This window comes from Sphaerodactylus townsendi, linkage group LG11 (genome assembly GCF_021028975.2).
Source record: "Sphaerodactylus townsendi isolate TG3544 linkage group LG11, MPM_Stown_v2.3, whole genome shotgun sequence".
In the NCBI taxonomy this organism is placed as follows: domain Eukaryota; kingdom Metazoa; phylum Chordata; class Lepidosauria; order Squamata; family Sphaerodactylidae; genus Sphaerodactylus; species Sphaerodactylus townsendi.
The window spans coordinates 51,561,567-51,587,652 of NC_059435.1; the positions used below are offsets into that span (position 1 = coordinate 51,561,567).

Consider the following 26,086-nt stretch of genomic DNA (forward strand, 5'->3'; position numbering starts at 1 on the left):
CTTTTTTTGTGTGCTAAGGACAATTAAGGGCTGTCCACTCCACCTCCTTCTTCTTAAGGGATTTCCCAGCAAGAGGGACACACCCCATCCCATCTCTCTTAGCCTTTCTTGACATCCCTCCCGCATCTCCTCCGTCTCCCTAAAATCTTACCCTCAGCCCCCCATTTCTTTCTCCCTTTCTGGATCTTCTCCATCCTCCTCGCGCCCAAATTTCCCCACCAGCCGACCCCCTCCTCCTGCATCTGACCCCTCTCTTCGCTCCCCAATCTCACCCACAGCCCCTGCTCCCTGTCCTAAATGTGCCTCTGGAACCTGCCGCCAGCTGAACCCCGTCCGACCTCCAAAGGTGCCGCGTTTCTTATCTGGCGCCCCTCCCGCCCCGACTCGAACACAGCCGTGGGGAGGGGGCGGTGACCACACGCCACGCGATTGGCAATCCCACGCGATTGGCTATTTTAAGCAGAGTTACCCATTGGAAATAAACGGGCTTAACTAGACTACATCTCGTTAGGATTGGACAGTCGAGGATTCCCCGTCCTCCTTGGCCGACCGAGGGCTCCAGCCAGGCAGCCAATGCGTGGTCACCCCGTTGCGGCTCGATCGCGGATTGGCGGCGGCGCATCGTACGTCAGATGAGCAGAGATCAGCCCAGCCACAACAGGAGCGGGTTTTGCCCGTCTGATGCAGTGAATAACCGGCTCTCCTTGGGCGCGAAGATGGTGCTTCCGAGTGCGTGGGACGTCGGCGGCTCGCTGCTGGAGAAGGCTGCAGGTAGCTCGCTGCCCCTCTTGCTGGCTTTCCTCGCCCTGAGCTTGGGATACTTTCTTCAGGTGGGCTCTCGCAGCCGCAAACAGCCCAGCGTCGGCCACGAGGTAAGAAGGGCCTCCTTTCCCCCAGCACATTGCGGCGTAACGTTAGGCATAGGTGTCAAACTCGTGGCCCTCCAGATGTTACGGACCAGGGATGATGGGAACTGTAGTCCATAACATCTGGAGGGCCGCGAGTTTGACACCTGTGCGTTTGGGTCTGAGATTGGGAGTTCCTCTCAGGGAAACTATGCGACACGTGTCGTAGTACCAAAGCATACTAGAAATTCTCTGGAACGGGGATAAGAACGCCTAAGCTGGCTCAGCTCTGGCTGCGACACCACCCGGGAAGTGGTGGTCTCGCATCCAGTGGCCATGGCAAACTACCTTTGAACTTAACTTGCTTTAAAAACCCTAAGGCAGGGGAGAGTCCAACTCTGGTGCCCCAGATGTTCATGGACTACGATTCCCATCAGTCTCTGCCAGCATCGGCCCCAGAGCTGGACACCCCTGCCCCAAGGGGTTGCAGTGAGTTTGCCTTGACCGTGCAAAAAAGTGAAGAACCTTGATGGTGCAAAAAAGTGAAGAAAGGGAGGATTTCCTAGAGTGCATGTAGTGTGCAGTCTGGCACATCTTTTCTTCCCAGTGAAAGGTGTCTCTCAGGGAGATTTCAGCTACCATTTTAGATATTTAGGGGTGTGGTGTGAAAAGGGGGAAGGGTTGAATAGGGTTGCCCAATCCCCCTGCTGTTGACTGGGGATGGGGGGTAGTGCTGCCAGTTCCAGGTTGGAAAATTCCTGGAGATTGAGTAGTAGAGACTGGAGAGCACAGATGGGATACAGTGCTGCAGCTCCCACCCTTGAAAGTATCCATTTTCTCCAGAAGAGTAAATCTGTATGCATAGATTCAGTAGTACACAGGGTAGCTTATGAAATGCAGCAGGATCTTTGGTGGAGCACCCCGGTTATGCTTTGGTGGAGCACCCCGGTTATTCAAGCAAATGGTACCTCCTCATTCATGATTTTTTACTTAGGCTGAAAAGCTCTTGGCCATGCAATACTGTTCTCTGTAATACTGTTCTCTGTAATACTGTAATACTGTTCTCTGTAATACTGTTAAAATATTTTTTTGCAGAATTATCCTCCTTACATACCATCAAACATCCCCTTTTTGGGACATGCAATTGCATTCGGGAAAAGTCCAATTGAATTTTTGGAAAATGCCTATGAAAAGGTGAGTCTTTACCTTGACAACATTCTGTTGTAAATAAGGTTAATTCGAATGTTTGAGCTTCATATTGTCTTGAATCTGAAACAGTCAAAATAATACCAAGCATTCCGATGTCATTACTAACAAGAACTTACAGCAAATCAGTCATTCCAAGTTTCTAAAGTATATGCAAGCGAATCTTTTTGCTGGGAGTCAAGAGGTCAAAGAGATAAAATGAAAGGTAAGGAGGGATGGCTGTCGCTACACATGAATGCAGGTATATGGCAGTCCAAGATGTTAGGCACAAGTCTAATGTCTTGGGCAGCAATTAATTGAAGAAGTTCCAGGAAGAAGCAGTGGATTGATCTCCAATCAAGCTCTCGTCTTTATCCTGAATAGGGTGTAGTAGATTAATCAGGTTGGACCTCATGATGTTGAGCATATTTTCTCGCATATGTATGGGCTTGAAGCAATTGCAGATCACAGGAGTAGCTCTCATGGTGTGATTCTTGCTATAAGTTAAAAAGGACATTCTTTACAGTTATGTTTTTTCCTGTCTTTCTTCCATTTCCCCAATCCTTGATTTCCCTACAGTATGGACCTGTATTTAGCTTCACGATGGTGGGGAAGACATTTACTTACCTCCTGGGCAGTGATGCAGCTGCTCTTTTGTTCAATAGTAAAAACGAAGATTTGAACGCAGAGGATGTGTATTCACGTCTAACTACACCTGTGTTTGGCAAGGGAGTTGCATATGATGTGCCCAACCCGGTATGTGTATTGCTAAATAATTCATTTTATGTGATTCCCAATAACATTGAATAATACCAATAATATGAAACAGATTTCACAATAGCAGAATAACAGAAGCGACATCAATAACACGTTCTTTTGATAGTCAGCATTAGCCAACCTAATAGAACCCAGAGTAGCATGCTACAGAGTGACATTAGAGATGATTATCAGTAAGACTGCATTTATTATTTTACAGTTCAAATCTTGTGGAGGGGGGTGGAGCCAACATTAGTAACATATGTGGGCATGATCCAGCTGAAGCTGAGTAGTTTTCAACCAGTTGATTCCCTTGGGGAAATTAAGCTTGTGCCAATACTGGGATCAGTTGGACTTGAAATTCCATCTTAATTGGATCGACTATGCAAGCAGAATAGTTTGTCTTGTGTAACATCTTGTTTATCTTTGAAGGTATTCTTGGAACAAAAGAAGATGCTGAAAAGTGGGCTGAATGTAGCACAATTTAAAAACCATGTACCAATAATAGAAGAAGAAACAAAGGAATATTTTAAAACATGGGGAGAAAAGGGAGAAAGAAGTAGGTATATAATTCGGGAAGCTGTGCTTAAGCAGAATGTGAAATGAAGGAGGTATGATTGGTGTTGTGTCATATTAAATTTTTAATTACTTGCAACAGACAAATAAGTTGTACGCTGAAATTCTAGAAGTCAGTAGTGCATTGCTGATAAATTCTTGAGCTAGGCTGATAATCAGTTGTACAAATTAGGCATTCTTATTATTTTTTCTTATTTATTTACTATATTTGTAGTACAGTATGCAACACAGTGGAGGAATTCAAGGTCATTCCTTTTTATGGCAAAAGAAAGTATTGATACCACTTGTGTATTCCACAGAACTGCTGAATGTGTTCCCCTAAGTAGGTAGTTTCCTTGAGAATTGGACAGAGGGGTACTTAGCTTGGAGGCTGAGTGGGAGACTGTGTGAAAAGGGGTAACCGAGATTCAAAAAGACCAACATTTATAGAGATTGTCCTAATGAAACACTGTAAATACTAGATTGATATTGAGCTAGAAAAAGAATCTTTATTGGAGAGAAAGATGGAAAGAGTGGAAGGCACACATAAATGCTTACAAGAGCTAACTGAGATACTAAAGAAGAGTGGTAATAGTTTTAGGAGATAGGGTGATATTTATCAGTCCTGAAGACAACATCCACAAAAGCAGAGCTGAAGAGAGAAACAACCCATGTTTCTAGAAGCGAGGGGAAGCCCACAGAACAGATTGGGTGTGTATGATAGGTCCAAGAACACACACACATAATTGAGCCAAAATATCTGTTTTATATTCTAAAAAGGGTACTAAGGTGGTATGAGGTGTTTTGCCAGGAACCGAGGAATTGATTCCTTATCCAGAGGTTTGAAAAAACTTAATGGTTTATTAACCAATTGGCTAATATGGTGTGCTCTGAGAAGAATGCCTGGATCGTTTTCTTCTGTGCTGATTGATCAGAGGAATGAGTGAGTAATGGTCTGCTTGGAGCACTGATTAAATCACCTTAAAGTGACATAGTTAGATTTAGCTGGTTCCATTGTTAAGCCAGGCACATCTCTAGGTTTATGGGGAAAGTTCAGTTGCCAACCCCTTTCTGCCCAAGCTTGAAACAAAATGGTTCCCAATCTCTGAGGGGAGTCTGTTTTGGGAGCAGTGCCCTGCTCTGATGCCTTAGAGTCTTAGAGGACCTCTTACCTCCAGAAGCCATTATTAAGAGGAGGGATCCAACTGCTAACACATCTGTAGATGTCCCCAAGCTGCAAACTGTTGACTTAGAGTGCAGGCCCTGCAGCACAATTTCAGTATTACTTCTGTTCTTTCACAGTCTGTTAACAGCACTTGAGTTTCAGTTTACTGGCTCTCATCTAGCCCTTTATCAGTTTAGGTCATATGTTGATGACATCTAGAGAAAAGGAATGGCTGGTCATGGGAAATAGTATTGGGGGAACAAGATAGAATGTCATACAGCAGAACTGACACAGAACCGAACAGCAACTCCCTAGCACCATTGTTTAGAATCTAACCGTTAAGTAGAAACATAGGTATACAATGGGTTTCAACTTCTTGGTCAGACGGATGGTTTAGAAAGATGTCATGGTTAATGTTACTGAAGATTTTAAAAAAAGGATTCACTGCTCATGTCGTTTCTCCCAATACACGTCACACACTATTGCAGTCAAAGCCATTTCATTCCCTAAACCAGATCAGAAACAAGGCTGAAATGGCTTCGGAAAACTGGTATCATTCAAAACCTATGCTTCCTACCTTCCTTGCAATTGAACACCATGCTCCAAAAGGTAGATCTGCCAGCTGATAGGGTAAAGAAAGATTTGTTCAAGAAAGACGTCACAGCTGCCTCTTTGAGATACTGGGAGAAATTGAAGGCAGCAAGAAAAGACAAAGATCCAACATGAATTGGATTGACTCAGTCAAGGACGCCACGGCCTTCAGTTGCCAAGACTTGAGCAAGACTGTTGACGACGGGACTTTCTGGAGGTCTTTGTTTCATAGGGTCTCCATAAGTTGGAAGTGATTTGATGGCACCCCATAAGAACATAAGAACATAAGAACAAGCCAGCTGGATCAGACCAGAGTCCATCTAGTCCAGCTCTCTGCTACTCGCAGTGGCCCACCAGGTGCCTTTGGGAGTTCACATGTAGGATGTGAAAGCAATGGCCTTCTGTGGCTGTTGCTCCCGAGCACCTGGACTGTTAAGGCATTTGCAATCTCAGATCAAAGAGGATCAAGATTGGTAGCCATAAATCGACTTCTCCTCCATAAATCTGTCCAAGCCCCTTTTAAAGCTATCCAGGTTAGTGGCCATCACCACCTCCTGTGGCAGCATATTCCAAACACCAATCACACGTTGCGTGAAGAAGTGTTTCCTTTTATTGGTTCTAATTCTTCCCCCCAGCATTTTTCAATGGAATGCCCCTGGTTCTGGTATTGTGAAGAAAAAATTTCTCTCTGTCAACATTTTCTACCCCATGCATAATTTTATAGACTTCAATCCATATCCCCCTCAGGCGTCTCCTCTCCAAACTAAAGAAAAGGTCCCAAAGCGCTGCAGCCTTTCCTCATAAGGAAGGTGCTGCAGTCCCTCAATCATCCTCGTTGCCCTTCTCTGCACTTTTTTCTATCTCTTCAATATCCTTTTTTTGAGATGTGGCGACCAGAGACTGAACACACAGTTACTCCAAGTGCGAGGTCAGCACCACAGCTTTATATAAGAGAGCATGACAATCTTTGCAGTTTTATTCTCAATTCCTTTTCCCTAATTATCCCCAGCATAGAGTTTGCCTTTTTTCACAGACTGCCATACATTGAGTTGACATTCCCCATGGAACTATCAACCTAAGAGGCGCTAAAATCCCTTTCCTGGTCTGTGACTGCTAGCACTGACCCCTGTAGCATGTATGTGAAGTTTGGATTTTTTTTGCCCCTATGTGCATCACTTTGCATTTTGCTAGCATTGAACTGCATTTGCCATTTCTTATGCCCTCAAGCGGCGCTTTCTAATTTATCAAAGGTCCGGCTTGGGGCTCCCCTGCGCCGAAATCCTTTTGTGGTTTCCTCACCACCCTACATAATTTGGTATCATCTGCAAACTTGGCCACCACGCTACCCACCCCTACTTCCAGGTCATTTATGAATGGGTTAAAGAGCACTGGTCCCAATCTCTGGATCCCTTGGGGGACACCACTCCCTACATCTCTCCATTGTGGCAGAATTTCCCATTTACGCACGCCTCTTTGCTTCCTGTTTCTCCAACCCAGTTTTGGCAATCCATGGAGGACTTCCCCTCTTTATTCCTTCATTGCTGAGTTTTACATCCAATAGGTCTCATGGTGAGGGAACTTTGTCAAAAGCAACACTTTTTGGAAATCCAAGTAGACAATGTCCACTGGTTCCCCTTATCCACATGCCTGTTTACATCCTCAAAGAACTCTCTAGTATAGAGTTTGTAGAGACAGGATTTGCCTCTGCAAAAGCCATGCTGACTCTTTCTCTCAAGCAGGTCTTGCTTTTCTACATGTTTTATAATTTTGTATCTTTAATGACAGATTCTACTAATTTACCAGGAACAGATGTCAAACTGAAGCTGGCCTGTATAATTTCCACGGATCCCCCCTAGATCCTTTGTTAAAGATTGGTGTGACATTAGCCATCTTCCAGTCTTCAGGGATGGAGCCTGATTTCAAGGATAAGTTGCATATTAAGAGTGTAGGGAGAGATCAGCAATTTCATGCTTGAATGCTCTTTAAGAACTCTTGGGTGAATGCCACAATCCTGGGCCCAGGGGATTTGAAGTAACATTTAGATTTATCAATGGCTGCCAAGAGACTTCTTCCTTGTCACCACCACTATCTTTGTTTAGTTCCTCCAGTTAAGCCTCCCTAAGAAGCTTGGTTCAGGTGCAGGAAATTTCACTACACCTCCTCTTGGAGTGAAGACAGATGCAAAAGAATTCATTCAGCTTTTCTGCAATCTCCCTGTCATGCTGCTTTAGCACACCCTTTGTTCCTTTGTGTCATCTAACGGGCCTACCGCTTCCCTTGCTGGCTTCCTGCTTTTGATGTACTTGAAGAACTGTTTGTTGCTGGTTTTGATGTTCACAGCCATGTGTTCCTAATAATCCTTTTTTGCCTCCCTTACAGCTAACTTGCTTCTCTTTTGCCACCATTTGTGTTCTCTCTGGTATTCTTTATCAGTTAAGTTGGACTTCCATTTTCTAAAAGACATCTTTTTTTTCCTAATAATTTCCTCAACGTCCCTTGTTAACCATGGTGGCTTTCTTTTGGACTGGGCGCTGCCTTTCCTAACCTGCGGAACACATTCCAGCTGAGCTTTTGTGACTGTGTTTTTAAATAACCTCCAAGCATCTTGGACATTTTTGACTCTCTTGATTTTCCCTTTCAGCTTCCTGCGCACTATCCCCCTCATCTTTGAGAAATTTCCCTTTCTGAAGGCAAATGTAACTACATTAGTAGTTGTCACTTGTTCGCATGTGACCCCCTCACACACACACACAAAATATGACATATGGAAGAATCCCAGTGGTCCAGACAACTTTGTAAAAATGTAACAGATCTACTTTGTGCATTAGAATAATGTTACAGATTATGAAGTTGAATGTAAAGCTGTTGACTTCCTCCTTTAATTTATGTATTTTCCTCCTTTTCACAGACTTGTTTGAAGCACTTTCAGAGCTAATCATTTTGACAGCGAGCCACTGTCTGCATGGGAAAGAGATAAGAAGTATCCTCAATGAGAAGGTAGCACAGTTGTATGCTGACCTGGATGGGGGATTTACACCTGCCGCTTGGCTTTTGCCACAATGGTTGCCTTTGCCAAGCTTCAGGTACTAAAGAACTCAATCAGCCGATAATCAATTTGTTAATCAAACTAATGTCTGTAGTGGGTGTACTGAGCGAGGTCAGGCGCCAAGAGCAGAAGGCGAGAGGCAGCGGTGATAACATCTGGTGGAGAGCGCCAGCAGCGGGAGCGCGGGTGTCCGTGTTCCTAGCGACTCTCCTGCGTGCTGGTTCCTGGCACCTTTTATTATGATTATAGCGGGGGCGTGTAGAAGGGCGGATCGGGGGGAAATCCGGGAGAGCGGGAGACTGAGAGATCATCATGTGATGCATGATCTCACCTGGCTGCTACGTGCGGAGAGGAGCATCAGCGTCTGGGCCCCTGAAAATCTCACCTGGGGAGGAGCCAAGACCATTTGTGTCCCTTTGTCTGGGACACCGGTGGTTGTGAGCCAGGCAGTTCGCATGACCCGTGACTCGCGAGGGGATGAGGGGTGGGGGGAAGGCCGGTGCGACCAGAAGACCGTAGGAAGCGCCCGGTGTTCCAGCGCTCTACCACGGTGCTGCTGGGGTCAGCAGCTCATCCCTACATCTCCTCCTTTTTTACCTTTAGAAGGGGGCGATTTAAAGGGACGCTCACCTCCTCCGCCCGTTTGGCCAAGCTGGCGAGCTGCTTGTGCAACATTAGAACTTGAATTTGCGATGTAAGGGAAAGTCAAAGGGTTTCTTGCACACGTTACAGGCAAAAGTAGATGTATGCATCGAGCAAGGCAAACTCAATAATAAAGCATACAATCAAACCAATGCAGAAGAATTGAACAGTAGTACACAGTATCACAGCAGCTCATGCACTTTCATTATGAATCCCAACAATGACAAACAATCAATGCGGCGGACCACGATTATCTAAGGTAAAGCTTGGCGAAGCTCCTGTTGCTGAGGAGACCAGAGCATCCAAGGCAGATTGAGGTAGAATTGAGGTGGACTTCGCCAAGGGCACAGGGCCAGAGCGGCCGATAGTCTTAGTGTTACAAGGAAATAAGTCCGGGGATTCCCACAAGGGGAAGTCCTTGAGGGAAACATATCTCCGCCTTGGCTAGAGCAGCCCACAGCGTCGCTCCGGCAAAAAGGGGGGCCGAAGGGAAGAGGGCGGCAGCCAGCGTGGGCTTCCGGGGTGGAGCCTGAGGCAGGACGATGGTGAGGCGGCAGCAGAGAGTTCCGCCAGACGGATGCAACAACAACATATAACATAACTTCTAAAATTAAAGCATGCAATAACTTCCATGATCAGCTGGCCCAGGCAGAAGTACTCAATAATTCCTTTGGAGGTCGGCTCCAAAGGGCATCATGTAGATGGAAACAATAAACATAGCTAAACAATACAAACAATACAAACAATACAAAGGCTAGGTGATGAAAGGAAAAAGGGGGGCAGCCCATGGCTGCATAATTGTCCAATGCACGGCTCTTGCTGTTTGGCCACCAAAGCCTTTAGAGCGATGGTGGTAGAGTCCATGGATTTCTCAAGAACGTAGAGAGAGAGCTACTGATAGTCTTTAGCATTTGCCAGAAGTTCGAGTGACTCTCCACGAGCAAGGCTCTGCGAGGAGAAGGCATATTCCGATAACAATCAGGTGGCTGGAAAACAGCGGGGAGAGTTCCAAAAGGTTAACCTATCAGGAATGTTCCTGGCTGCAACTTCAAACTCCAGCCAGGGGGCGGCAGAGAGGGAGAGAGAATGGCTGTTGCAGATGAGGGCAGCGACACACAAGCGTCAACCTCCTGAGTCACTTAAGCTGGCCCCAGGCAGAAGAACCCGAAAGCGTTGGCGGCGGCAGCGAATTGCTCCCCAGATGTTTGGTCTGGTCCACAGAAGCTCATCAGGGGTGGCCGACTGCACCACCGCCCGGCCAGGGAGAGGCAGCAGAGCTTTCAGGCGAGAGAATGGTGACTGCCGGAGTTGGCAGTGATGATCGCAAAGATGGCAGCGCACAGAGAACCCTCGGGTGTCACAGGGATAAGCCTTGCTGGGCGCCCAGCAGCTCTCGAAGCTTGGCTGGTGGTTGCCTTGACGGCATCCCCCGCAGGTCATCCGTAAAGTCTTTGGACCGTGATCCCGAGGCGGTGGGCGGCGAAGCGTCTCCCGTTGGGGCCGCTGGAGCCGGATCCTCTCAGGAGAGAGATCTGTTCCATCTCCGGGATGGGGAATTTGGTTTCCTCCTAGGCGCCATTCCATGGGCTGGCCGGCTCATGGCGCTAGTCGGAATCCCACAGGGGACCTGTAGGAAGAAGGACTAGAGAAACACACCCCCTTCCCAGGTTATGGGAGGGGCGATGGTCCCGCCCAGGCTCTGTAGTTTCCTAGAAGCCCAGGATAGAAAAAGAGGCGGGAGGTCAAAGATCGAGGATTTTTGTTTGAGTTAGAGTTTAATATAAGAAGGCTTTTATTTTGCAGCCTGCGTGAAGGTTATTGCTGAATGCAGAAACGTCTACCAGGGGCGCCCTACTCCTCTTCTCTTTAGAATTGTTTGACAGGAAGGGCAGAGGTAGGCGATCCCTGATGGAAGCTGGCTTCAGAGCGTCATCAGGGTGCGTCAAAGCGAGAGTCCGAGCCTCCGAGGGAGGAGGGAGGCTAGCGGACCCCTGAGGGAATTGTGGGTGTGCATGCCCAATTTGCAACACAAAGGAGGGCTTGGATGCGCTTTTGGGTGATGGATGCATCCGGAGACAAGCGTTAAATCAAGGGCGATTAGGGGTAAATTTCACACACAAAGGGGAGGGTCTTTCTTCGCTTGGGGAAAATGTACTTTACCGTGACCTTGATGGTTAACGCCGAGAGGCTGGAATGGTGCTGAATTTCAGGGGATCGACTATTATCTTGGGGAGATGCCTTGCCCGCCGGGGCCAGCTCCTTAAGAGGCGGCCGGGTCGAGCGCCAGGGCCTGCAAGCTGAATTCATTACAGTCGCTGCCCTGCGCTTTGGCAAAACACCACTCCTCACCCACCAGATCATGAGTGGATCTGTGGCTTGTGCAGCAACCCCTTAATTTGGGGCCTGTCCTGGCAGTGCTGGTACCAGGATGGGACCCAGATTTTAATCCAGGGAGGAGGCCAGTCAGCCAATTGGCCCTCCATGCCTTTGCTGGTTGAAAAATAGAAGAAAGCTGAAGGAGGGAGGGAGGGAACAGCTCCTGGGCCGGAATTTAGGGAGTGAATTCAGGAGACAATACAAAGGGCACGCAGAAAGAAAGAAAAAGGGGGGGGAGGTTTTGGAACTTTTACCTTCCCCTCCTGTAAGAAGGAGACCCATTGGGGCGGTTTGAACTTCGCTTCCTGCACCTTCACAGCTGGAGGCTGTGTAAAGGTAGAGTGTGGCTGAGAGAGCCCTTGCAGGCATTGTGACTAGCCAGGTGTTCCCAGCCCGGAAAATGTGGGAGCACGGAAATAATCCTGGCTCCATATATAAACTTCAGTGCTACGCCATGATGTGGTAATGTAGGCTCAGACAGCCAAAGAAAAGGGTTCTCCAAGGGAAAAGCTTTTAAAGAAGAATTTGAGGGTTGGCAACTAAGATGGAGGCATGACTCGAAGCAGAGCTCCATTAGGCATCCCTATATAGAGAACATGCGCCGAAGCTGTGTCCTGCTGCAAGGCTGATGCTGTAATGGGTGAAACCTTTCAGGACACTGGCACACATAATCAAAAGAGAGAAAAACTTTAATTGAGGCACAAGAGCGTAGCTTAGAAGCAATGGAAAAATCCCTCTTATAGAGGGGAAAACTTTAGGGGTCTCTCTGAGTATGGGGCAGAGACATACAGAACATATATAGGCATACAGAGCACATATAAAGTAATGAGGAGGATTGCATCCTCTGATTTGAGGGTCTTGCTCTCTGGATCTTGCAGGGCCGATTCCTTTGCAGGCTGCGATCCTACTTCTTCCCTGAGAGGTACTGACGATTTTGCTGCCACTGGGAGCTTTGAGCTTAGGGCTTGCACACAGGCTCAGAGGCTATGAGATCTCGGTTTTGAACCTTACAGCTGGAGAGGGAGACCAAGGGGGGCTTCTACTTCTTCACTTGAAGGACTTTGGGCTTAAGGCGCCATTAGTCTTGTAGCATCTTCCCCTTTCCATGCCCTCATTGTCCTGTAGATTGGCTATGGGGCATTCTGAGGAAGAGGAGGGTTGCTTCAAAAGCGGCAGTCCCTCTTTGGTTAATGAGACTGGACTGGGCATAGTGCCAAGAATGTTAGGCGTTCTCTTCCAGTCACAAGCATTTCTTTCTGTGGTGGCAATTCTAGTGACTGTGGACTCTGCAGAGATTTTGAAATGCCTGCCACTCTATAGGGCACTGGCGTGAGGCAGGCATGGTGACTTTGGAAGTAGAAGGGGTTAGCAGAGCAGGGAGAGTATAGAGCGTAGGGGGGGAGCAAGCAACCGAGGATTTAGATTAAGCTGAACTTAGATCAGACTTCGAAAGTGAAAGCATGAGGGGGGCAGGATGATCGGATGAATCCTTGGCAGTTCCCTGCGGGATACGCATTTGTCCACACCTGGATGTGGATGGCTCCTCAGGTCGCGTGGAGTCGATGACCCCTGGGATGATGAGCGATCCCTGTTCAGCTGGCAGAAGCTTTGGGCAAGACCAGCCCAATGGTCTCTCCCGGGTGGGGATGGGGGATCACTACACTGAGCTGGAGCAGCAAAGATCTCCCTTAGGGGAGCTCCGGGGGAAGGGTTTTCTGAGGTGCGGATCTCTGGTTCCGGAGCTGGGGAGATGCCCGGTGCGGGCCTCCCAGCCCGGGCATTGGGAGCACCTGGTCTTAGACCTCCCTGGGGGTCGCCGCCCTCTGGGGAGACCCCCCTTCCGTACGATGGGGCAATGTAGGCCCCCCCCCTAACGCGGCAACCTTACAATCCCCTTATGGAAGTGTCCTGGCTTGTTGCAATTGGTGGAAACCCCACTTTCGTCTCGGGGCTGTCTCACTGGCAGCCCGGAGAAGCTGGCTGCGGCTAGAAGGCTGGCTTGATGAGTGAAAGACCTCGATATCCTGGCAAAGCCTTAAGCATGTCAGCCAGTTCAGGGTCCTCCTACCTAGACCTGCTTGACTGCTACTGGCGGCACTCAGCGAGGGCGTTCTCTTTGGCAAGGCGCTTAAGGCGAGGTTAGCCCTGGACCTCCCTCGTTGTCAACCTGCCTTTTGAGGGGCCTCCTGGAGCCTGTTCCGCGACCAAGTGCGGCACAGGGCTCCTGGGGCTTCTGCCGGAGCGCTAGAAAAGCTTTTGGGCTGGCCGTCCGGTGCTGGGGACTTTCAAAAAAAGCGCCTTGTAGAGAGCATTCCAGAGAAGCGACCGTGGGGTGGCCTCCGGCAGGACAATTTGTGCGTTGCAGGGCTGAGTGAAAGCTTGCGCAGCCGGCTAAAGCTGCGCCGGGCGGTGTAGAAGCGCCGCCAGAGGCTGCTCCCTCTGCTTATGCACTGCTGGCCGTAATACTTGCTTTTCCCCAGATCACATACTGTGCGGGGTTTAAAAGCATGCGTAAGCAGTGGTTTTCCAGGTTCCTCCGGAACCATTAGGTGGTTCCTGGCGACTCGCTTCCAACAATGCCTCTCATATAGGGGCTGGTGATTCCTAACGATCCCGCATTACCTTGCGTGGAGCTCCCGGTGAATATGTTATAACCTAGCAGGCGGTACTCGACAACTTCGCCGAGATGATGCCATCCTCCCCCTCGTTATCTTCGTAGTAGTGGATCCGGAATACATGGCAAGGATGTCGGGCATGCGTCTCTCCGTCAGGGTTTCCTTCTTTTTTGCAGATGCGTGGCTAGATGCAGCTCTGTTAGGGTTTTGAAACCCGCCGCCATTACGCATAAAGCCGACCGGAGGTGCAGTGGCTTTAGAAAATGAAGGCGGAGCGAAGGGAGGAGGCGGCCGCAGCCAGCGGGAGAATTTGAAGGGAGGCAGGGGAAGCAAAGGAGGAGGCAGAGGGAGGACAGGCGTCCAATTTAGTGGATAGAGAAAATTCCCGAGGGGGGGTGAAACTGAAGCTGAAGGAGTCGAAAGGAATGCGATCTACAGCGTTAAAAGGGAGCCATACATGAACCTACTGAGCTACGATGGCGCATACATAACATTCTGCCTCCACGTCAGTAGCAGTGATATCGGCGCGCGACAGGCTCTGTGTGTGAAGAGTGCGCCCGATGTTTTTCCATAATCCTTAAGACGATTCAATGTCCTGCTTTCTGGGAATTACCATGGACATTGAGCTTCAATCTCCTCAACCAATTCTCTGCGCCAAGCTCCCCTCTCTTTATGGAGACCCTGCAGCATTTCGCTAAGCGCTTTCAATTCCGCTTAACGATGCTTGTCATAAGCCCTGCTTTTGCAAGCTCCCATACTTACCGTTTGGTTCGATCAGACGCAGAGAGAGTGTTCCTGGGAACTTCGGAGTCCCTGGATGCGCTTCGATCCAGCCGGACGGGCGGTACCGAGAGGTGGAGTCCCCTGGATGCTGCGATCCAGCGGACGCGCCGGTACCGCGACCCTTTCCCAGGCTTGACAGTAAGCAGGGTGGAGGTTCGAGGATTCCCGGGTTTCGGCACCAGCTTGTGTAATTCGATTACCCACATGAGGTCAGCGCAAGAACGAGACGAGACGCGGTGATAACATCTGGTGGAGAGCGCCAGCAGCGGGAGCGCGGGTGTCCGTGTTCCTAGCGACTCTCCCGCGTGCTGGTTCCTGGCACCTTTTATTATGATTATAGCGGGGGCGTGTAGAAGGGCGGATCAGGGGGAAATCCAGGAGAGCGGGAGAGCGGGAGACTGAGAGATCATCATGTGATGCATGATCTCACCTGGCTGCTACGTGCGGAGAGGAGCATCAGCGTCTGGGCCTAATCCTCACCTGGGGGCAAGACCATTGTCCCTTTGTCTGGGACACCCGGTGGTTGTGAGCCAGGCAGTTCATGACCCGTGACTCATCGGGGGGTGAGGGGTGGGGGAGCGGTGCGACCAGAAGACTGTAGGAGCGCCGGTGTTCCAGCACTCTACTTACGGTGCTGCTGGGTCAGCAGCTCATCCCTACAATGTCAGTATCCTAGATCCCTTTTGCGAACGTATTTCCAAGTAAACATAAAAGGTCTTCAAATATTCCTGCAGTGCAGTTCTATGCAGAGTTACTCCAAGATGAGTCTGTTGGGCAACTGCTACCTGTCTGGAATTACATTGTTGTCTCCTTGGATGCTTCATTTCACCAGTGTTCTGATCCAGATCATGTTCAATTTGCTTTCTTCATACCATTGTAAAGTTGGCTGTTAGCAACACCCAGTCTTACTGAAACATGATTCAGCTTAAACGGTGACTTAGCATCTGTTTAATTTTCATAGGTCACGGATTGTACCAGTTTGTAAGTTTCAGATTGGTTTTTGCATATTAAAAGCCTGTTGGCTGTTAGTAAAGAACAAACCAGGAGTCTAGTAAAAATTATTTCATAGGGCCTTTGAAACAGTGGATAGTGTGGATTAATGTGCTGAATTCTCTAGCTATTAAGCTCTTTAATCTTTTTTATTTCTACTGGATGGTTTTGTTATTTTTTGTTTAATGTTGTTGGGATTTCATGTTTTTACTCGTTACCAACTTTGCGGTCCCAGTGGGTCAAAAACTGGTTCTGCTGTCAATTGCCTCTTTACATTTACTAAGTTTGTTTCCCAGACTTCTTGTAAAGAACTTGTTTAGGAGTGACATTTTGTCAATCAACAAGTATTTTGTGAGCTCGCTGAACTGTAGTATCTTGCTAGGCACTTCTAAGGCATACATTTATCCACATGCCCTGCTGCCTCCTCACTGCATCTCAGTTGCTGGCTTTTGAACCACCTCCAATTATATACCTTGTAAACTAGCCCTACCCACAAGACGCATGGACCTGTTCGTCTTTCAACATGTATCTCAGGAAGTAAGGTGGACTAATCTCTCAAGACTGTATCAGTATGAATAAAATCAGAATTGTAGACTAAGTATTTATAGTTGCTGAGTCTTACTTAGATGCTTTCACTTCCAGACGAAGAGATAGAGCCCACAGAGAAATAAAGGCTATCTTCTATAAAATAATTCAGAAACGACGGCAGTCCTTGCAGAGTGAGGATGACATGCTTCAGACTCTACTGGATGTCACCTACAAGTATGTAATGTTGTTGGGGTAGACAAAAGTTTGAGTCCAGTGGGGTGTGGTTCATAAGAAACCGTTGAAGAAACAGTAGGGCCAGACCTTGAGAAATGAGGCTTAGAAAAAGCTAGAAGTTAAAATTATGGGGATTCTTGATGAGAGAAGATTATGTTGCCAATTGTGGAAAACTGGTAAAGCAATAACTTCAGTGTCTCAGTCCGCCCTTCATCCAGTTACCAAACAAGAAGCTATGAGCATGATTAAGAAACGCTTATTTAGGTATGATTAGACCTGACAGCATGATTTGACTGTTTTACTCAATTAGTCAGTATTCTTTTGCCTAGCCAGCTTCCCGACCACAGTTCATACTTGCCTATTGGTATAGGCATGCCTTTATGTTGGGGCACGTAAATACCTTACCCTCTAGAGTTTTCAAGGAAGTTGTTTTAAGATACCACAGTCTGATAGAGTATGCGATTGTAATGCGGGTAGTGTAGACACTTTGTGCAACGCGATTTCTGAACGCTGCCATTTTTCTGAACCTAGGAATTTTTAAATTTTTCCTTTGCTCCGAAATATAGATCAGAAGCAGGCGTTACCTCTTTTATTAGAAGATAATAGTTGACCCATCACTCTTTCAGTTGTGAAATTTTGTGCCCTTTTTTTGGAGAATTCATGTTATCAAGGAGAATGGTATATCCGAACCAAATAACTGGGACAAGTTTGGAAATAAGCGCAGCTGAACAAACATGAAACAAAACAGCACCTGTGAACGGTCAGTGAGAATCTGACTTTTCTTTTCTTGGGCCGTTTCATACGGCCTCGCCTTAAGCTCACGCCGCCAAGAGCGCGAGTGTGAGAGGCATAAGCCCGTTCGCATCTGAAGCATGCTAACGGAGAAAGCGGAGAGGCTGGCAGATGGCAGATCGGCTGCTGCACGCGCCTGATTAGCCTCTGCGCCCTCCCGCCCACTCGCGGTGTCCCTCCTGCATTCGCCTGCGCGGCGTGCGCAGCCCCGCCCACGCTGCCCTCCGATTGCGGAGGACAGTGTGGTAGTCTACGACGCCCCGCAGTGACGAGGAGGACACCGTGGAGTGGGGCCGGAGAGCGGAGGGAGACAGCGTCTTCCCGTGACACCCGGTTAAGCCGCATCGCGCTGCAGGAAGACGCTCCCTCCCGCAAACAACCCCTTTAAAAAGGTTGTTGTTTAGGGCGGCTTGACGCCGCCCTGGGGGGAGGGAAGAAGAGTCAGGTCGCCGCTGCTGCAACGCAGCAGCGGCGCCTGTGCGAACGGCGGCCTGGGGGCGCCTTTTTTGGCGCCCCCAGGCCGTCATAAATGGGCCGTGCGGAAACGGCCTTGGAAAGAGCTTTTTAACTCTTAGGCTGTTTCCGCACGGCAATGGAAATACACCTCCACCGGCCTAAGAGTTAAAAAGCTCTTTCCAAGAAAAGAAAAGTCAGATTCTCACTGACTGTTCACAGGTCCGTTCTCATTGACCGTTCACAGATTCTCATTGACTGTTCACCGGCATAAATTATGCCAGTGGAGGCTCGGGGACTGCTCGCACGGCAGCGTGCAAGCAGCCCCGCAGATCTGCCACACCAGAGAGGTGGCTCCACATGGAGCCACCTTTGGTCTGTCGCCTCCACTGACTTTCCTGTCCTGCGTGCTCTGGAGGGCTGCAGGGACGTGCCCATGCTGCCCTCCGACCTCCAGGGTCGGAGGGCAGGCAGGTCAGTGGAGGCGATGGGAAAAGCAGCGTCTTCCCGTCGGTGCGGTTTGCACCACGCCGGCGACAAGATGCCGCTTTTCAGAAACCTTGCTCGATGAGCAAGGTTTAAAGCAGCGGCTTCACACTGCTCTGGGGTGGCCAGGACCTGATCCTAATATAACGGGGACGACGTTTTTGCCATCCCTGGGGCACTGTATTCTGCCCGTGGACGGAAAGGGCCATTGCTGAACCAGCACAGATCCCCAGGCAAGGTGTCTCAGAGGAAGGGTTGGACTGCCAGTGATGTCATGACAAGAAGAATTCGCTTCTGGTCCTGACACTGATCCTTCATCCTTTCACTATCCTGTGTGAACTTGGGAAATACGGGATGAAATGGTCAGTGAGAAGTCCAGTTGTCCCTGGATCTTGTATGTTGAATTTGAGAAGGATATAGCAACCTGAAATTGTACAGTGTTTTGCTTGTTTCTTTCGATCTGCGTTTGAAACCACCTGGTCACAAGGAGTAGATTAGTTTAGGAAAGCTGTGTTCTGATTTCATTGCTTTGGCACAGTTCTGGCGCAGTAAAACAAGGTGCATGTTTAACCTGTAGTTTTCCCTTTTGTAACCTAGGGATGGGCGTCCCTTGACAGATGATGAAATTGCGGGATTGCTTATTGGGCTGCTGTTAGCAGGACAGCACACATCTTCAACCACAAGTGCTTGGCTCGGCTTCTTTTTGGCAAGAGACAAATCATTGCAGCAACAGTGTTATCGGGAGCAAAAAGCCGTGCGGGGAGATGATTTCCCTCCACTACATTATGATCAGGTTTGTGGGGCTTTGGAATTCTTATGTTTTTCTGAAAGGATGATACAATTGTACATTCTTGAAACTTGTAGGCAGAATTATTAGAAGAATAAGGAATTGTAGAAGAAGAAGAGTTTGGATTTATATCCCCCTTTCTCTCCTACAGGAGACTCAAAGGGGCTTACAAACTCCTTTCCCTTCCCCCCCTCAGGCGGCAAAGCAGGGAATCAAACTTGGTTCTTCCAGATTAGAGTATACCTGCTCTTAACCACTACGCCACTGCTGCTCCTTTCTTCAGGCGCAGATATTAAAAGGAGAAATTAAAGTAGGATGGGCTAAGTTATCTTTTCAGTCACTTGTGTCTGTGTTCAGTAAAGAAGAGTTGGTTTTTATACTCCACTTTTCTCTACCTTAAGGAACCACAAAGCATCTCACAATCACAATTCCACTTTCTCCCCACAACAGGCATCTTATGAGGTAGGTGGGGGCTGAGAGAGTTCTGAGAGAACTGTTGCTAGCCCAAGGTCACCCAGCAGGCTTCTTTTGGACGAGTGAGGAGTCAAACATGGTTCTCCAGATTAGAGTTTGCAGTTCTTAGCCACCCTGCCATGTGTTGCTTCCAATTGATGGCAAGCCTGTGAATTAATGCTCTCCAAAATATCTTGTTAACAGGCTTGCCCCCGTTTTGCACACTGAAGGCTGTGACTTCTTTGAGTTGATCTCATCAGTCATGTGAGGAACACTAAGAAATTAAGCATGCTCTTTGCTATCATTCTAAGTGTTACGTTAACCTTTCAGGTTACTTTTTTTTTAGCAAAGCACAAATGAAAATACATGTTTGAGTGTTGCACCAGTTTACCAACCATGAACAGGAACCTTTGTGCATATTGTTGTGGGGTTTCCGGGCTGTATGGCCGTGTTCTAGTATCATTTACTCCTGATGTTTCACCTGCATCTGTGGCTGGCATCTTCAAAGGATCTACACCCCAGTGATTTCCGGCCATGAAAGCAGGGACGTAGGTATAGATTTTTTATGGGGGGGGTTGGGGCAGGGCCACGCTCCCACCCGCTCCTAGTGGCATGGCCATGCCTCCTCAAGCCCAGCCCCCGGCCTCAGTGCTTATAAAAGCAGCTCTCCAAGGCCAGGGATGGCAGACTCCCCTGCCTTCCCCCGCCCTCCCACTAACTGGGCTCCCAGCCAGCAGCCCTTTCTGCCCTCCCCTCTGGGCAGAGGCATAGCTAGGGAAAATGGAGCCCAGTGCAGAATCTGAGTTTTGCTCCCCCCCCCCCCATGGGTGGCTGCTGTAATGCTGGAATCCACCTCCAAACAGCATCACTTTCAATGGTGTTTAAACTAGAGAGCCCAAATTCTCCTTTTAAATCCACCTTAAAGGGACAATCTGGGGTCCCCAGTTAAAACAACATTGAAAGTGATGCTGTTTTGGGGTGGATTCTCCTCCACCCTGAAGCAGCATCACTTTCAATGTTTAAACTGGGGAGCTCAGATTATCCCTATAAATCCATGCCGAAGGGGGTGGATTTAAAAGGAGAATCTGGGGAAATGTGGGTGCACCCCTGCTGTCAGGGTGCAATTGTTGAGCTAGCAGCACCAAACTTTTCAGGGTATCTTTAGAAGACTCTCCTAATGATACCACCCAGGTTTGGTGAAGTTTCGTTCAGGGGGTCCAAAGTTATGGACGCTCAAAGATGTAGCCCCCATCTTCTATTAGCTCCTATTGGAAACAATGGGGCACCCCCTTTGAAAGTCCATAACTTTGGACCTCCTGGTCCAAACTTCACAAAACCTGGGTAGAATCATCAGGAGAGTCTCCCAACAGATCCCTGAAATTTTGGTGCTGCTAGCCTAAAAACCGTGCCCCCTACAGGCCAAAAACAAAAAACCCCACTAAAAATACAAAAAACACAAACGGGGGGCGGAGCTTCAGACATGTAATGGGGGGGTTGAACCTGAGAACCCCCCCTTACCTATGTCCTTGTGTGAAAGCCTTCGACAATACTTTGTGCATATAATTTTCTGGTGTGTATCTGTACTAAGTACACACAGATTGATCCTACGACTGTTCACTCTACAGCGACTCGTATGCAGAAGAGTGTAATTTAAATAAGTATATACAACTTGAAAGGCTCATGGTACACAGTTGGGGCAGGTGCCAATATTAAGATTTGCCTTGGTTGGATGGGCATAGCTTGAACAGGGCCATGGACACAAGTTGGGATAATAAGAGTCCTTCGGCTCACATCTGTGATTGAGCCTTGGCTTCAGATACCTGAAAAAACAGGAAGAGCAGATGCTCAGTTGTCCCAGATGCTGCCAGGTTCCTCCCCTTCTCACATATAGCCATTTAGCCAAAATGTTGGGCGAGTTCTATTTGGCAAGTACAATTTATGGGTGTAATTTGGTATCATTCCAGCATGAGATTTAAAAGCACTGATGTAGGCAAAACTCTGGCCCCTTCTGGACATGCAGAATAATGCACTTTCAATCCACTTGGAAGTTGGATTTTACTGTGCGGAATATCCTAATCCACTTTCAAACAATTGTGAAAGTGGATTGAATGTGCATTATTCTGCATGTGTGGAAGGGGCCTCTGATAGGCAATTATATGTGAAGGGCTGCACATGTTCTGTTCACTGGAATGTTTTGGCAACCTTCTCTTTTAGAGAGACGATCATACGTTGGTATCCATGGCACATACTGCGTTTTCCCATATGCACCATTAACAAAGTATCTGCTAATGCTGAGCCCTTCGGGGGTAGGGCGGTCTATTAAATTTAATAAATAATAATATGATTAAGAACCACTTCATACAGTACACACCATCCAGTGTTAGTTTATGCTTGCCATACAGATTACTGCTTACTGCTAGAGTTCATGGCAGAGGAAATTACAACCACACTACCTGATAGTTTGAATATTTAATACTCTGGAAAATAAACAAGCTGTATTTTACTTATTCTAGCTCAAAGATATGAGTTTACTGGACAGCTGCTTGAAAGAAACACTAAGACTCAGGCCTCCTATAATGACTATGATGAGGATGGCTAGAACTCCACAAGTAAGAATCTTTTGTATATATTCAGTGATGTATCTATTTTGGAATTATGCAATATGGGGTAGTGTTATTAATGCAGGGAGAACATGGGACAATTCCCTGTCATTTCTAAGTTGATATTCGATTCCTGGTCCACAGCTCTTATTGAAATATAGCATGAATGGAATTTTGACTCACTTGATTTCTCATTCTGGCAGTGTTATCTAGCTAAACCTGCAATGAATATTTAGTGGGAGGATGTTCTATTGTTAGTTAACATAACCAGTTATTAAATATAATACATTACTATTGCATGCTTATTTGGCATCAGCAATCAGCTTAAGAAGGCATCCCTTACTGTGGTAGAAGTGAGACATTCTTCCAAAAGAGAGATTAGAGTGCAAATGCAGAACAGACAGTGCCTGATATTTTGGTGTGCTGTCATGTTTTGAAGTTAATCTTTCTCCTCTTCCCTGAATGATAGTGAGAAGGTCCTTGTAGTGTGAAAAAGACTGTGTCCATTCAGATGGATTGTACCTCATCAAGAGAAAAACGAAGGCTACATTCACCTTTCACTTTAAATTGTGGATTGTTGCATGTACTCTGATTAATCCACCAGACACGTGTAACTGACCACAATTTGTTCATAAATCCCAGTTCTCTGTCGTTTGCCCCCTTTCCCGGTACCATGCACAGTTCTGGCTTCCTTGCGTCGTCAGGCTGTTGACAAAGCCTTATTACATGTGGAACCTGCTTGTTCTTGTTTGACTGACATAAATGGGAGGGGGCGGGTGTGGGTGGTAAACTTGGAGGTAACTCAAGCTGCCACCATCTTTCTGTTTGCCAGGGATAGCTGCTGCTTACTGCGTTTTAAAAACCATACCCTGAAACTAATCATGTATTACAACCCTTTGTCTGCGATGTCATTTCGCAAAATGTCCTAAACTTGTTTTCTCTTGGAAATTGTTCCCCATAAAGCAGTGTCCCAACCATGAACAGTCTATCTGCTCCCATACCTTGGTCTCCATAGAGAGAGCTCTCCCTTTTATTTATTGGAAGAGACTGATCTGGCTGATCATGATGCTACCACAGCAAGCTATAAGTTAGTGATTTAGAATATCAGTTTTCATCCCTACCAGCAAACTGATTTATGTAGCAGCCTGCATCCAGACATTGCACTAAAGTACTAGAGTATGATCGCAGTATAGTTCATATAATTGTGAGGTCTGTGCTTATTGTGAGCTCTGAATGCAGCTAGAATTGACCATTATTGGATTTATAACCCCCCTAGCCCACAGGAGGATTTTTGTTTTCTTTGTTTTTTTTTTTTTTTTTTGAACTTTTTTCCCAGGTTGCACTGGCATGGACAACTGGAAGTTTTTTTTGGTGTGAGGCATCATGGTTGGGACACAGTTGATGACATTCCGTGCAGAAAGTATGATAAAAATATGGTACTGCTATTGTTTTTTAGTAGCTTGCTCCAGGTATTAGTGCATCAATTAGATGCAGAACAGTTCAGATTTCTGCCATCTCTCAGGGTGAGGTCAAGGCTGCCATAACTGTATTGGAGCATATAAACAGCTTTTACAAGAAAGTTTTGCTTTTCAATCACTTCCAGACAGTTGCGGGGTATACAATTCCACCTGGACATCAAGTCTGTGTGTCTCCGACTGTCAATCACAGACTTAAGGACTGTTGGACAGAAAATGTAAACTTCAAACCAGACCGTTACCTCCAAGATAGCCCTGTTGCAGCAGGAGAGAAGTTTGCATACATACCATTTGGTGCTGGTAAGTTGGTTATAGTAATTATGCCTAGTTTATGGATAAATATTAAAACCAACATCTATTTTGCACTGTTTTTTTACTTGAATAGTTCTACTATTTTCTTGCACTTGGAAGAATGAAAGATCTCCTCTAGAGTTAATGCCTGGAAATGCAGGCCAGCAGTCAATTAAATGTTGGGTATGATGGGATGGCTGTTGAACTGACCAGAAATTTGCATTTTTTTTTTCAAAATATAAACTTAAAGTAGTACCCTAAGCCATGTAGATAAGAAGTCCAGTATCTGGCTGTATACATTTGTAGATGCAAACAGTTTGATTTAGGCAAACTAATGTTTGTGGCTTTTCTTTTTTAGGTCGTCATCGTTGTATCGGAGAAAATTTTGCTTATGTTCAAATTAAGACTATTTGGTCGACTCTTCTGCATTTGTATGAATTTGATTTGGTGGATAATTATTTTCCTACTATCAACTATACCACTATGATCCACACACCCACTAACCCAGTCATTAGCTACAAAAGGAGATCACATAACGTGTCTCTCTCCAGCTAATCTGCAGAGACATTTCTGGACAAGTTATGCAAAGGTTGTCCCAGGGGAGACTGGTCACTGTTTGTACTGTTGTGAAGGATCTGAATGTTAAGCTGTTTCTTAGAATGTGTGTTCTGCAAGTCTGTCCCTTGCTTTATATTCTAATTGAGTCATTTAAATGTGCATTCACCGTTGTTTGCACCTTTAATATCCAAATTCAATTAATTTTTGACATGAAACTAATGTTCTGTTACAAAACTAATCATGAATAGATTCACAGACTTGCATCTTTTCATACAAATTAAGAGTAATATCTGGTGTTCTTGACTCATTAGGAAAAGGGTTCAAATCACTGCAGTAATGTGATACCAACTTTCAGAGCATTACTGTGCCAGCTCTTAAGTTTAGATGAAACCAGCGTAGTCTAGCAGTTACGATCAGGTAGACTCTAATTAGGTGAACTGGATTTGTCTCCTCACTCCTGCATATGAAGCCTACTGAAGGTCCTTAGGCTAATTGCAGTTCTTTCAGAACTCCTTCAGCTGCACCTACTTTACAAGGTGTCTGTTGTAGGGAGAGGGAAGAAAGGGAGTTGGTAAACACTTTGAGACACGTGCAGAGAAAAACTGTATAAATCCAACTCTTCTTCTAATAATAATAATGGTAGCTGCAGTACTTCGAAGCATCACTGTGTTTTTGGAAGAAATGTTGGTTGTCCCTTCTAAAAATTGGTCACTTTTTTAGTTTAAAAAAACACCCATCAAAATCGTGTACTCTCATCCTCTCTTTGTAGAAAACTCTGCCCGTGTTTTTTGAGGCAGCAACTACAGGAATCACAGAGAGGGAGAGAACTGTCTGGTAAGAAGTAAGGCATATGGCTGATGAAATTGAATAAAATATACACAGTAATAGAGCCATTGCTACATTTTCTGCAGACTCTTAAGCTCATTTCACCCTACTAATTAATTAAACGCAGCAATGTATATATGTGACTTCCATAAGAACCCTCAGGTATACATATCTGTCTGATTTTTCAATTTGTCGTCAGTCAAAGTGGTGATCAGAAATAAATCTTCAATTCCACCACACCTCTGGGAAAATGCTAACCCACTGAATTAATTTAGGTTCTCTCACCCATTATGGTACATTAAATTTATAAGCCTACAGAAAGGACTTGACAGTCTCACTTCTCAGTTTTCTTTTGCCTTAATCCTATTTTTGAAAAGTTGTTTTTAATAAAATGTGGTTATGCTGAACTTTTTGGGAAAACTTTCACTTGCATAAATGCTGAACTTATAGTAACGGGATCACTGTTCTCTGCTGATGCAACAGCATTTGTCTTGCACTGGGGTCTGGATGCCACACAGGACCAAAGTCTAGCTTTGGCCCTTTCCGCACGGGTCAATAAAAGCCACGTGGACAGCCAGCGTGTTGGCTGGGGCGCGCGCCTTCATACAAAGGCACTTCCCCCCTTCCTTACATGCCTGCGAGGTAGGACCGGCCCCCTGAGCCATGATACGGCCCGTTTTCCATGCGTGGCTTTGCAGATGGGACCTGGGAAAGGGGTTTTTGAGAATCACGATATGTACAATTCTCTTGTTTTAACGTGGCTCACAGCCGTGGCTGTTTCAGCCGTGACTGTCAGCCGCATTAAAATAAAAGAATTGCACATAACACGACTGTCGAAAAACCTGGGGTGGGGGGGGGGGAGCACGGAGAAGATCTGCATTAACATTGGGATCTGTGCAAAATCCTCCACCACCACCCCATCTGGGTTTTTTAATGGGTTTATCCTGATTTAATTGGCCTATGTGGAAAGGGCCCGAGTCTCTCACAATCCAGTCATTTATGGTATCGAAAGCATTTCTTATGACCTGACACATAACTTGTCTTAAACTGCAAAG

The 26,086-nt window shown here is 46.7% G+C and overlaps 1 protein-coding gene across 1 annotated transcript; it reads left to right on the forward strand.

The window, feature by feature from the left end:
* The first annotated feature begins 653 nt into the window (after positions 1-653).
* LOC125440827 (lanosterol 14-alpha demethylase) lies at positions 654-25,438 on the forward strand. The gene is made up of 10 exons (XM_048510857.1): positions 654-872; positions 1,941-2,039; positions 2,610-2,786; positions 3,219-3,345; positions 8,006-8,180; positions 16,192-16,311; positions 18,640-18,835; positions 21,796-21,891; positions 23,486-23,657; positions 24,007-25,438. Exons 1-10 carry the CDS (start codon positions 717-719, stop codon positions 24,201-24,203), a joined length of 1,515 nt encoding a protein of 504 aa, XP_048366814.1. The 5' UTR covers positions 654-716; the 3' UTR covers positions 24,204-25,438.
* Positions 25,439-26,086: the final 648 nt, after the last annotated feature.

Excerpts from the sequence above, each read along its gene's own strand:
- LOC125440827 (XM_048510857.1), top strand. The coding sequence starts at position 717 with ATGGTGCTTCCGAGTGCGTGGGACGTCGGCGGCTCGCTGCTGGAGAAG. Across the intron at positions 3,346-8,005 it reads GGGAGAAAAGGGAGAAAGAA|ACTTGTTTGAAGCACTTTCA; the intron begins GTAGGTATATAA and ends TCCTTTTCACAG. Across the intron at positions 21,892-23,485 it reads GGATGGCTAGAACTCCACAA|ACAGTTGCGGGGTATACAAT; the intron begins GTAAGAATCTTT and ends AATCACTTCCAG.